Raw genomic sequence first — 12,764 nt, forward strand, 5'->3', positions numbered from 1 at the left:
CTACATTCATGTGAAACGCAACAGCTCAAATTGCAATTTTACATTCTCAGTTTCGTTTCTATTTTTAAGCATAACAAGGGAATAGGGGTGTGATCCACCCACCCAATGGACGCAATGAAGCATTATCAGTACTAGTCCAACTTGCGTGTTTTGAATTTTGCATGAATAAACTTAAATGGATTCAACTCAATGGTAGAATAATGCAGGCAGTGCTTACCGAGAAAAACTCTATAGTGTAGCTGTTTGCCAGTTTTCCGTAAGAAGAATTATTGCATCCATAATTAAATGATGGTCCTATGAATAAATAACTCTTTCAGAAAAGCTATGACTGGCGAGACAAATGAACCAAAACCACGACTTATCATTCGGAAGCTGAGTCTAGAGAATTTCAAATCATATGGTGGAACCGTTGAGCTGGGACCATTTCATAAGGTAGATGATTAGTAATATTTCACTACTAGTAGTACTACTAAAACTTAATAAACTGAGACATAAAATCCATCCTTTTTGGAATTTAAGAATATTGCTTTGTTGGGGGATGAGAGCCTTATTTTAAATATCAAATATTTCTGGTCCATTTTATTTCCAGCAGTCTCAGTGGGTATGTATGTTTTAAGCGCCACACAATTATGATACATTTGCGGACAATTAAATGGTAATATGCCATATGAAAGCATATTTTTCATCCTAGATTAGGTTTCATTTTTTAGTTTTCAAAGTTTGGAAACCCGTTGCAAAAAATCTGTTTAGAAATTTTGCTGCATTGTGGGACCGAATGGATCTGGAAAGAGTAACGTTATTGATGCACTTCTCTTTGTGTTTGGATTCAGAGCCGCAAAAATCAGGCTGAAAAAACTGTCGATGTTAATTCACAACTCTGATGAAAGCTGCCGAAGCATTCAGTCATGCTCTGTTGCTGTACATTTTGCCGACATTATTGACTCGGTGAGTTTCAGGCTTGTGCGATCTCAATGATTTGTCGCACAAACGGGACAAAAAAACCTATTTGCCTGATGGTGAAGTCGAATGGTGAATATATTGAGAACTCCATTAATAGCTTTTAAAGTTAGTGGGAGCACATTTGTTTTTGAGGTCTTAGTTCAAATACTCAGATTATAATTTTTTGTCAAATATCTAGAGCAATTTTATTAACATAGGAAAGCATGGACTAAAAACTTGCTATAAACGCATTCCACTGTGGAATGAAGTAAACAATTTTTGTTGTAGAATAACAGAGCAACGAAAGAACCCCTCTGTGAAAAATGAAAAAAAAAATGCTTAGAACAATGAAAAAGAAAATGCCTAGAACAATGAAATTGCACAAGACAATCAAACCTCTAAGCGAATTTCTTGGCATTTATGCCCAGCCAACAATCCATTTTGTCATTTATTGCCCAACCAAACTAAAATTTATTTTTTTTCACGACGAGACTATGAGTTGGAGATAGCAAACAGAAAAGGTTTCGCGAAACTCTAAGAAGAAGAAAATAAAACTTCTTGCTTTTATGAAAATGACAAAAACAGGACGTAACTCATAAACTTTAGTGATGTCGGCTACTTTCTTGCAGCTTATATTCAGTTAATCGAGGATTTTCTCTTGCCATTCTATCGATAAAAATTGAACTACCCTAGTTTCATTTTGCTCGTGTGTCCATACCAAATCAGTTAAAATTTTTTAACGATTCGTTAGTCTACTGGAAGTTGTCGGGTTGGTTGCCAGAATCATTGTTTTAAATATCGTGCACCCTCTAGCTGCAGGGAAATGTGGCCCCTATCCTTCTACATCTCATTTTCCGTGGTTTTAAATTGTCAAGTAAAGTTAGTAGCAATTATTAATTGCTCTCAAACGAAGTTTGAAGCAATTATATTAGTCCTGTCGGTCATTTTTTATGCGATTTTTCGCTTGACCGATTTTTCGTCTGACGATTTTGACTTTTCGTCCCCAAAAACGGGATAAACAGGTAGCGCTCCTCTAGGTTTGAATAAGTTTTTTGAAATTTTATGTCATTCTTAGATTTTTCTAGCCTCAAGAGCCACGGAACTTACTCTAGGGTTTGATAATTTGTTACTGCATAGTTTATAGATAAAATGGAATGTTTTTCAAGATTTAAATATCACGAATTTAAGCTGTTTTTTAAATTATTTGCAATTTTTTCAAGTTTTTGATTTTTTTCCGGAATTAGGGGCCCTGGGACCTCCTCCAAGGTTTGATAATAAGCTGATGCATAGTTTCTAGAGTTAATGGAATGATGATCAATTTTTTATGACTCCGGTTTTAGAAATTTTTGGATAAGTTTTATGTTCCAAGTGTATGGATCTTTGTGTCAGTGAAACTTTTGCAGGCTTGAAACAATGATACTTGATAGTCTCCGGAGACAATGAAATGGTTCTTAAGATATTAATAACTTGAATTTTAGCAAGATTTTAAAATTTGCAATTGTCTTCAAAACTTTTCAATTTTTTGTCCTTGAGTTTAACGACCATTACTGGCAAACGAAAATTTTTAAGTCTCGGAAATGGGTTACTCGACAGAACTTTCGAGACAAGAAGTGGTTAAACTTTTCTTACTGCGAAGTTGAAATTTTTAATGTTTCCTTTTTCAGTTTTTTCATGATTTATTCACTAACAAGGCTAGAAAACTAGAAGTTGGTTTATCTCTCGCTCTATCTTTCTCTTTTTTGTTGATGCCGCACTTCAGCTGCTGTTTTGTGGTGTAATCTCATCATCCCTGATCCTCATTAACAATGAGTTATAGTAGAAATGTCATTTATCATAAATGACTTAACAGGCTTTTTATGAAAGCATTGTTTATTGCTCTCAAAAACAATTTGTAGCAAATATATTAATCTTGTTTGTCTCTTGCAATTTTTGGCCTGGCCGATTTTTCGTCTGACTCATTTGACTTTCGTCTTCAGAAGCGGGATAAAGAGGTGGCGCCCAGTTTGTATGAAGTTCTCTTCGAGCCGTTCAGCGCACTAGTCGTCAAGTATGCAATTAACAGAAACTGTTTTGGAGACTTATACTTATGGTGTGAAGGGCCGTTCTCAGAAATTGATCCCACACCACACTGCCTCTACATCAGTCCCCTCAATCCACTTTGCACACCCGCTACGGTGCACCGTCGCTGCGCTCACCTTAACATCCATTCAATTAATCTAAGGCTAGGCTCACTAAACCGTGGCTAGCTTCTGACGAAGCCAGCCGGTCGTTTGAGAGCAATTCGCCTGACGTTAGTCGGCTATGTTATGAGTTCTGCTGATCTGTTTCAATGCATTTTTTGATACTATTGACATATCTTCTGATAGTTTTTCTATCTGATCATTTACAGTTTTGTCCTCAAAGTTGGATAGACAGTGAATACCGAAAAAGCATTTAGCCGTTGAGCACCTAGAATTGCAAGCCATAGAACTCAGCGCAGGTGGTAATAAAAGCAAATAGTAGGCACTGTCATTTAGCTGTGATGCAGGATAGAAGCCATCAACCAGTAAACTACTTGAATTAGATGACTGTATTAATTTTGGCGATTTCATTGCTCATAGCCCTCTATGGGACTCGAAATTACCAGAAGACACAGGAGGAAACGATATTGCAAGTGAAATAGACCTCTTTAATCATGTATTAAGCAGCAATGAACATCCTGCTCAAGCATAGTAATGAACATCGACTGGCGCACGGAGTAAGCATTAGGCTCGGACCATTCACCATTTTTTCTATCCATCACCTATGACCTCATCACTTACACAACAGCAAAAAACTTTCATCAATTTCCGCAAAGCTGGCTTGGCGAGTTTTAAAGACGACATTGAACTGAAACTGAAGAAACAACAAAGGCCAACAAATGTGTACCATGCGAAAAAGACCTTAAGGAAACCCATCAATTGTGCGGCTGGCAGGCATATCCCACATGGAAGAATTGAAACAGTTGTTGCCAATTTTCCCAACGAAGAAGTAAAGCTTCCTGAAAAAAGATCATATTCAAAGAAAACATCCAAGGCACCTCCAAAAAAGCAACTAAACCTTGAAATAAAAACTGGTTCAAAGTGAAAAACGCAAAAAAACGGGATCCAGTTTATGCAAACAGAGGTAACTGCTCTAAACTCTTGAGCACAGTAAAAGGACTTTCCTCAAGTAACGCAAAACCACCTGCAATCAGAGCCATATAGTTTGATGCTAAGATTACTACTCATCACCGTGATCCAAGGAAATGCGCGAACAATTTTAACCAACAATACACTCCACACCCCAAGAAAAATGAAAAACAGGAAATACACTAAGAACAAGGAAACTGGAAATAGGGGGGCAAAGTTTAAGTGTAACACAGTGAAAGAAGCTATAAGACAAAAAGAAAAGCAAGGCGCTGGGCCAAGTAGAATAGCGCCAATCCAATTACACCCCAATGCTTTCAGATACCTCACTGACACCATAAACTTTTCTGTAAACAGTGCACAATCACGAACATCTGGAAAGTTGAACGGGTTGTACCTCTAAACAAGCCGGGAAAACCAAGACGAATCTAAAAGATTCAGAACGATTGCACTCCTCTTCCCCATTGCCAAACTAAAAGAAAAACTCTTACTAATTGACTTCAGAATATCCACAAAAATAACACCAGGATGGCTTTAGACCTGTGCACTCCACAAAGACAGCTCTCAATATTGTCATCAACGATATACAAAAAGGCCTTAATCAAAAGAAACCTTGCAACCTTACTCTTCTAGTGACCTTAGATATAACCGCCGCTTTTGATACGGTTGATCACGACCTACTACTAAGAGACTTACTCGAGGCACCACGTCCAATTAACACAAACGGTTGGGTCGCTTGATATTTACATGGCAGCTTTTCCCACATAGAATATAACAAAAAGTCAAAGTGGAGAAAAGTCAAACAGGGTGTCCTCCATGGTGGTGAAATATCGCCCACTCTGTGCAAGGCTGCGTCTACCCTTAAAATCCCCCTATAAACATCACGTCTTACGCTGACGATATGACTTTTACTACATCTCACCCAAAGTTTGAAAATGTACGTAACTTGATAACTCCCTAACTTAATATTTCGCACGACTTGCCAGAATCAAGAAAACTTATGATGTGAGCTGAGATACCAATTGCAACTGTGTTAACAGCCTGGAGCAAGGAGGCCAAGTTTGGCCTACACCTCACTATCAACAGTTCACCAATACCAGTTAAGTCCAAAGTCAAAGTACTTGGTGTCACCTTCGATAGTATGCTCAAATTTGGAAAACGTTAAAAGTACAGAGAAATTACAAAAGCGCAATAACATACTGAATAAGATTTCTGGTAGCTACTGGGGCTGCACAAAAGAAACACTCTGTGACTTACAAAGCTATTGGTCGGAGCGTTCTGTACGTTGCTCCCATGAGGGCGTCATCAATCAGCAAAACAAACTGGTGCCACCTTTAAACACCACAAAACATTGCTCTTCGCACAAGAGCTCGCTCTGTAGACATTTTTTTATCAGTGACAACAATGAGGGTGAAATGCTGCCTGTTAAAGCTCACACAGAAGTGTTAGTAGAGCAATTTATTGACAGCAGTTATCAGAGCTACATTGCTGATCATGAAACAGCCTTTTCAAACAGTTTTCTCCCCATGAGAACGACACTAATTGATACTTAATAGCCACCGCGTGAAACAACACAAATAATAAAGAGCAATTAAATTGCAAAGAATACAAAACTGCGCTCAAAAGTATCCATCGACACACGGCCCATACTCAGTTGAACCAAGACAGCAAGCAATTAGGCACACCCCCACCAAAGATAGCAAAAGAAGAACGAACGCTACCATGAATTGCTTGTATCTGATTGGCACAACTGAGAACTGGATACTGCCCCTGCTAAACTCCATGAGTAAGGATCTCTATCATTGTTGATAAACGCTGTCCCGAATGTAAAGTAGCACCACATGACTTAAACCACATTTTCAACTGCAGTAAGAACACCACGGAACTGAAAGTGATTGACCTGTGGGGAAAGACAAGTAGAGGTAGCCAACTGACTGGACTTTATACTATCAGTCCAACACGACCACACTGCACAGAATAATCCGCCTTGCTTGCTCCTTTCCCCCGATGTTGACGATGTCTCTTCTGGTCCTCCTAACCTGGGGACCACATGTCGTTCACCCTGGCGTTGAAGCCAAACGGTTGCCGTACCAAGCAAATTGTGGATAGGGAGTCACACTACTACCAATATATCTCTTTTTATTTTGATACGAATGCAACTAGGGTACCAGTTAAAAACGGCAATCAGCACCAGTAACTGCAAATTTAAGCTCTGTGGGACAGCTACAACAACTTACTAGCATTTTGAGTAATTGCTCTCAAACAAAGTTTGTAGCAATTATATTAGTCCTGTTGGTCGTTTTTACGGCATTTTTCAGTTGACCGATTTTTCGATTTTTTGTCTGGTCCATTTAACTTTTCGTTCTCAAAAATGGATTAAATAGAGGTCTCGGAGGGAATTATTTATCTTGGAGCTTTTCAGCTCATCTGTCTCTAAGTATGCGATTCACAGTAACTGTTGGAGACTTATACTTACCGTGAAGAGCGGTTCTTAGAGGTTGACCCCCCCCCCCCCCCCCCCCCACACACACACACTCACGCACATCAGACCCCCTCACCTCACCCCCCACCCCAATCACCCTGCCCTGCACGTTGCTCGGGCCAACCGAAGACCCCTTCCCACCGTGCTCCCTACAACCCTCCCCCACACACACGCAGCCCCCCTCACTTAGCCCCCCCCCCCCCCAATTCCCACCCCTGCACTTCACATCATTCAGGCCGTAAGGGCCTTATGCAGCCGAAGACCCCCTCCCACCGTTGCCCCCAACAAACCCTTCCTCCCCCCAGCTCACCCCCCCCCCCCCCACACACACACACACATTTCACCCACCGGTGCAGCCCCCTCTCACTTCACCCCCAATCCCCACTCCTGCACATCGTTGAGGCCGTAAGAGCCCCGTGCAGCCAAAACCGCCCTCCTGGTGTTGAACCCCCCAACCACTGCCCCCCCCCGCTGCGCTCACCTCACGCCCCTTCAATTAAGCTAAGGCTAGCCTCACTAAACCGTGGGTAGCTACTGGCGAAGCCAGCTGGTCGTTCGAGAGCAATTCGCCCGACTTAAGTTGGTTATATTTATACTATTCGCCAAAACTGAAGTTATAATTTAACAGTGTGAAGGGTGCCTTTTTCGTCGAATGTTTTGCCAAATTTAATCTTATCAAACGGGACATATACAATTACTAATTAATTTATGAGAACTCAACTTTATTGAACGGCTAAAACAAAGAATTGAATTTTTAAATGCTCTTTTTTAATGAATACTTTTAAACTACTGCCTGATTTTAGTTGTAATGTAAAATTTTGATAGTAAGTTTGATCCATTGTTATTCACTTGTTAATTTCATTCTCAGGCAACTGATCCAGATGATTTCACAATAGTTGAGGGATCAGAACTGGTTATTTCAAGATCAGCGTACAGAGACAACTCATCCAATTATTACATCAATGGGAGAAAGAGTAACTACAAAGAAGTGCGTGATCTCCTCAAAAGTAAAGCCGTGGACCTGGATCACAATCGTTTTCTCATACTTCAGGTAATGATTGAACTTTCAATTTAATCAAGCCCCGTACTCTAGTGGATAAGAAACAAAATAACCGCTGTGAAAGTACCCCTTTTTGCATTCCTCCCCCCCCCCCCCATCGAATCGCTCTGAAGTACAAATCTCTGAAAACATTTTTTCTCAAAAGGAAAGATTTTGAAGTAAAAGTTATTCGTGCAAAGAATATGAGGGTTAACGTACTCGTCTAGGAGGAAACTCACTAAACTGATTGGGTTCCAAATTTTAAGCCCCAACTATTAGCTAGGGTTTTGAAAGCGGGAGCCAGCTTACTGCAGCGGCAATTAATTTGAATTAAAGTAATCAGTGCCCTAAAATATCAGGTTCAGTTAACCCTTATAGCTGTAAAGCTGAAGACGGCTGTTTTGCGTTTTTTAAGAGTACAATCAGTAACAGTAACTACGTTTAAAGAGTATTGAGCAAATTTCCGGTTGCTTGTGAAATTTCACGTGCGGTAATTTGATTGGGTTTCACCGTTTTTCTCAATATTTCTGGAGTGCCAATTATAGGGGATATAACTGTTTTAATGTTGGCTAGTGGCAGTTGTTTGAGACCTGAAAGGGCAGCTGAGAGTTTGTCAAGGACTCTTTGTTTTTCTGACTTTTAGTCAGATTTTGAGGTTGCACGTCTCTGTAGATCTTTGTTATTCTGTCATCTGGTCTAATGCTTGACACGTTTAACTGACTTGGTTATAAGTCCTAATATCATCCAGTTAATGGTTTCAATCTATATCTGGCGACGTACAAAAGAATTTTCCGGGTTGACCTTAATTGTTGTTCTGTTTTGATGTCCTGTTGCTTAGTCTCAAAGTTGGTCTTGTATGAATGGATTTTAAATTCCTGCACGCGTTGAATTACGCAAGGTAGAGAATACGGTCAATGTTAAAAGAACAAAATCAAAAGAAATGGGTTTAATCGATAAAGCCGAGTCATAGTGGATAAGGTTATCAAAGTTCATTAGAGCAATTGCTAGCTCACATTAGTATTTAGCTTAGTTTTCTGTTTAGAAGCTGTATTAAGTTTAATTTTGAAAAAATGAACTGAAACCGCACCAAATTAGAATACTCAAATAATTTTTTGACACTTAGATAAAATTCAGTCAATTTCTATCTCTTCTGTTTTCTCTTTCAATCCCGATGTGCGTCCAGCGCGTCAAGAGCAGCTATTTTTCGGCAATTTGCCGCTTCTCTGTAAGTTTTTGAATTGAATTATTTTTCACCGCTTTTGCGGATAGTTCAGTTACATGGTATCTTCGCATTTGACAGAGGTGTATACAAAGTTTCATTCTTGCCGAGTCTTTCCCATGTTTCATTTGACTGCTCGATTTCTTTTTAGTTCGCTTGAAGTTCTCTTTTTTAAACCTTAATTAAAGTCGATCTAATTGAGGGCTTTCTCAAGTCTTTATAGATATTTTTTTTCTTCAAAGCAGTCTCGTAAAAGTTACTTGAATTTATTTTCATTCTATATAGGCATTCAAGAGGTCCATTCTGTTTGGGCATTTAAGAGGTAAACTTTGATCGTATTTGTTGCTCTAAGATCGTATGAAAGATTTTATATTTTCCCAGTTTGAGGGTTTTAAGTTGTCGGTTTTTAAATATTGTGATTGCATTTTACTTGCTTTTTAATTGCTCTCGAACGAAGTTCATAGCAATTATTGTAAACGTGTGTCTTTTTTATGGAAAATTTTCGCTTGACAATTTTGACTTTTCGAGTGACTTTTACGCCGTTGACTTTTTGCGTTTCGCATGATCTAAAATTCTCTCTCAATCACAATTTCAAGCAGCTGAATTCAATTTGTGGCAATTTAATACTAAAAGTCAAATAAAAAGTGCGCCGAAACTGGTGTCATTTTTTACTTTAAATCTTAATAGTGGTATATGTTAACCTCTGTGGTTATTTGAAGCCCACTGTTTTGTCGGTTATGTTACTGTATTTGATTTTTTATTTTCGACCTATTACTTTAGTTCCACGTTCTATTGGAAAAAGTTTAAGGAATGTTGTATTTAACATGGCTTTAATGTGTAGAGCCACTTGAAAAGCCGTCTTATATGTTTTATGTTTTTTTTTCTGTTTGTATGGTTTTGTGCTTTTCTTCACGAGTCACGTCAGCCACGGCATCTGAAAATTACAAGTTAGGGTGTTTTATTACATTGGTGTTTTAGAGAAGCTCCATTCATTTTTCTGTTCTATTTTCCACGTTACTAACCTTAAAACAGCTTTTTTGGACATCATTTTTGTCGCCTTTCATTTTTACTAAGATCACGTGAGGTTACTCTTAAATATAGCTCTCAATATCAATAAAGGGCGGCTATTTAACGAATTCCTTGTCAGTGGAATGAAATCAGCGTTTTAAATATTCAATTGTCTCGAACGAAGTTTGAAGCAATTGTTATAAACGTGGGTGTCTTTTATGATGCAAAATTTTTGCTTAGCTGTTTTTTACACGTTTGTTCTAGAAATTTCTGGACTTTCACGTTTGAATTATTTGTTTTCGAGTGATCAATAGCCGCCGTCGGCCTCTCAACGGCTATTATTTGGGCGCTCTCATTTTTTTATTGGCTTTTCTTTTTGATCACGTTTCTCGGTTTACATAAATCACAATTTTCAAGCTTGACTTCTGACTTACCTCACTCACTGTTTCAACTGAATAGATTTTAAATTCTTTCAAGCATTGAATTACGCAATGTAGTGAATACAGTCAATGTCAAAAGAGCAAAATCAAAAGAAACGGAATAAGCCGTTAATGCCGTCATTAAGTCACATTGCACTAGGTTATCAAAGTTCATTAGAGTGATTGCTAGCTGACATTAGTATTAAGCTTAATAGCTTTCAATTTAGAAGCTGACTTAAGTATAGTTTTAGAATCTAACTGAAACTGCATGCCAAATTAGAACTTTTTGACACTAAAAAATCGGTCAATTTCTATCTCTTCTTTTTCTGTTTCAACGAAAAGAGCGAAAAGAGTTTCAAGCGAAAGAGGATCAAAGCCATTGTAGCTTAGTGGTTAAAATGTCAGAGTGATATCGTTGAGGTCCGCGGTTGGAACCTCTCTGGGGGGGGGGGGGGAGGAGGAGGTAGAAGGGGAGGGGCGTTTTTTGCAACTATAAAACATTTCTATGCTACGCCCCCTATAAATGCAATTGCCCCACCTGTCGTCCGAGAGCAGTCCACTGTCATTAGTGGGTTTATGTTTTTAATTCAAAAATATTAGAAGTATTTAAAGTTTTGCAGCAATTACGGCTATTTGCGGGCTATGTTGACTAGTATGAGGCTATTTTTCACTTGACTGCTGACACTTAAAAAATGGCTTCTTCACTTCTTTTCGCATATCAACTTGACATCACGGCGCGTTCGGCTTGTTTGGTTCAAAGGACCACATTCAACGAGTCCAACGTGTTTATGTATGATCTCAAACTACTTGTAGAAGTATTTTGGACGGTCATACTTGTAAGCCGGTCATAGTTTTGGGTTTTACTATTATAAGTTTTAAAATCTTTCGCTAGAAGATATCAGGAAGAGGCAATTGCTTCAACCAAATGCTTTGTCTACAAGAGCTGTATCTTTTTAGGGAGAGGTGGAGCAAATTTCACAGATGAAACCAAAAGGTCTCACTGAGCACGACGAGGGGCTCCTGGAATATTTGGAAGATATCATTGGCACTTATCAGTACAAAGAACAAATCGCAGTTATTGAAGTCGATCTATCTCAATTGGAGGAGCAGCGCAAAGATCAGGTAAATTATGGATGAGGTTAACATTTTTGATATAAAAATCTCGCAAGATGAACAGAGCAATTATTATGCGAGCAATTTGTCCCTCTTGCTCTGCAAATGAGTTTTCGAAATTAAAGTGATTGAGAGTACTCTTCTATGAGCTAGGGACACATGTACGCTAAACTCTGCCATTATTTCAGCTTCACGATTGAAGTGAATACCAGATTAAAAATTTCTTAATGGTTTTACAATTTTTTCAGAAGATTTGATCATTTCAACTCGTTTTTTAGCTGCTGCGATGTATATATTCAACTGTGCGCCAGCCTATCTCTATGGTCTATCCAGCTGTTGCCTGTTGTTTAATTTGTGGAAATTAGTTCAGAATATTTGATTTCCTCTACCCTTTATTGAGCAGTTTTTTTTTTCAAATTGGAGCTTATCGTTTTTAAGTCAAACGATAAACGTCGTGCATGTTTAATTGCTCTTGAACGAAGTTCATAGCAATTATTGTAAACGTGTGTCTTTTTTATGCAAAATTTTTGCTTGACAATTTTGACTTTTCGAGTAACTTTTACGCCCTTGACTTTTTGCGTTTCGCGTGATCTAAAATTCTCTCCACAATTTCAAGCAGCTAAACTCAATTGGCGGCAATTTAATACTAAAAGTCAAATGAAAAGTGCGCCGAAACTGGTGCCATTTTTACTGGCTGCAACTGATTAGAGCTCCCACTAGTCGTTCGGGAGTAATTCTTCCGACGTTTAGTTGGTTATGTTTAGTTTTCCTCTCTGGGAAGTTTCACATCGAAATCGCGCTGAAGTACAAATCTCTGAAAACCAAACGATTGGGGGACTGAACATTTTTTCTGAAAAGAAAGATTTTGAAAAAAAAAATTTATGCAAAGAATATGAGGGTTAACGTACTCGTCTGGGAGAAAACTCACTTAACTAATTGAATTGCAAATGTTAAGCCCCAGTGATTAGCTAGAGCTTTGAAAGTGGGAGCAAGCTGGCTACAGAGGCAACTAATTTGAATTAAAGTATTCATTGCCCTAAAATATCAGGTTCGGTTAACCTTTATAGCTGTAAAGCTGAGCAAGCCTTTGTTGCGTTCTTTAAGAGTTCAAACTTTAACTGAAACGCTGTTTAATATGATCACTTTGCTTTTTTAAAAACTTATTTCGCTCTGCCTCATTCTGCTGCTTTTTCGATATTTTAAGTGGAAATCTTGGACTTCTCTAGGCTATTTTCATTCTGCTCAAAATGCTATGGGAAAGCATCAAAACAATATAAATTGAACAGAATTAGTATCAACAAACGAAAGCAAAATCGGAAACAGGATAAACCCTTAAAGACCAACTTTAGATGCCCGCTACTTCAACTTTATTTTTATAAGTTTTAGTTACCATCTCTAA

At 38.5% G+C, this 12,764-nt stretch overlaps 1 protein-coding gene across 1 annotated transcript in view; it reads left to right on the forward strand.

Annotated features, from left to right (window-relative positions):
* The first annotated feature begins 296 nt into the window (after positions 1-296).
* The window catches only part of LOC142334678 (structural maintenance of chromosomes protein 4-like), a 77,048-nt gene continuing 64,580 nt past the window's right edge, over positions 297-12,764 (forward strand). The window contains exons 1-4 of the mRNA XM_075382900.1: positions 297-432; positions 751-945; positions 7,436-7,618; positions 11,210-11,374. Of these exons, the coding sequence (XP_075239015.1) occupies positions 325-432; positions 751-945; positions 7,436-7,618; positions 11,210-11,374 (651 nt within the window). The 5' untranslated portion in view covers positions 297-324. The remainder of the gene's footprint in view (positions 433-750; positions 946-7,435; positions 7,619-11,209; positions 11,375-12,764) is intronic.

The sequence above is a fragment of the Convolutriloba macropyga genome, chromosome 2, assembly GCF_964194025.1.
Source record: "Convolutriloba macropyga chromosome 2, txConMacr16.3, whole genome shotgun sequence".
NCBI lineage: Eukaryota > Metazoa > Xenacoelomorpha > Acoela > Convolutidae > Convolutriloba > Convolutriloba macropyga.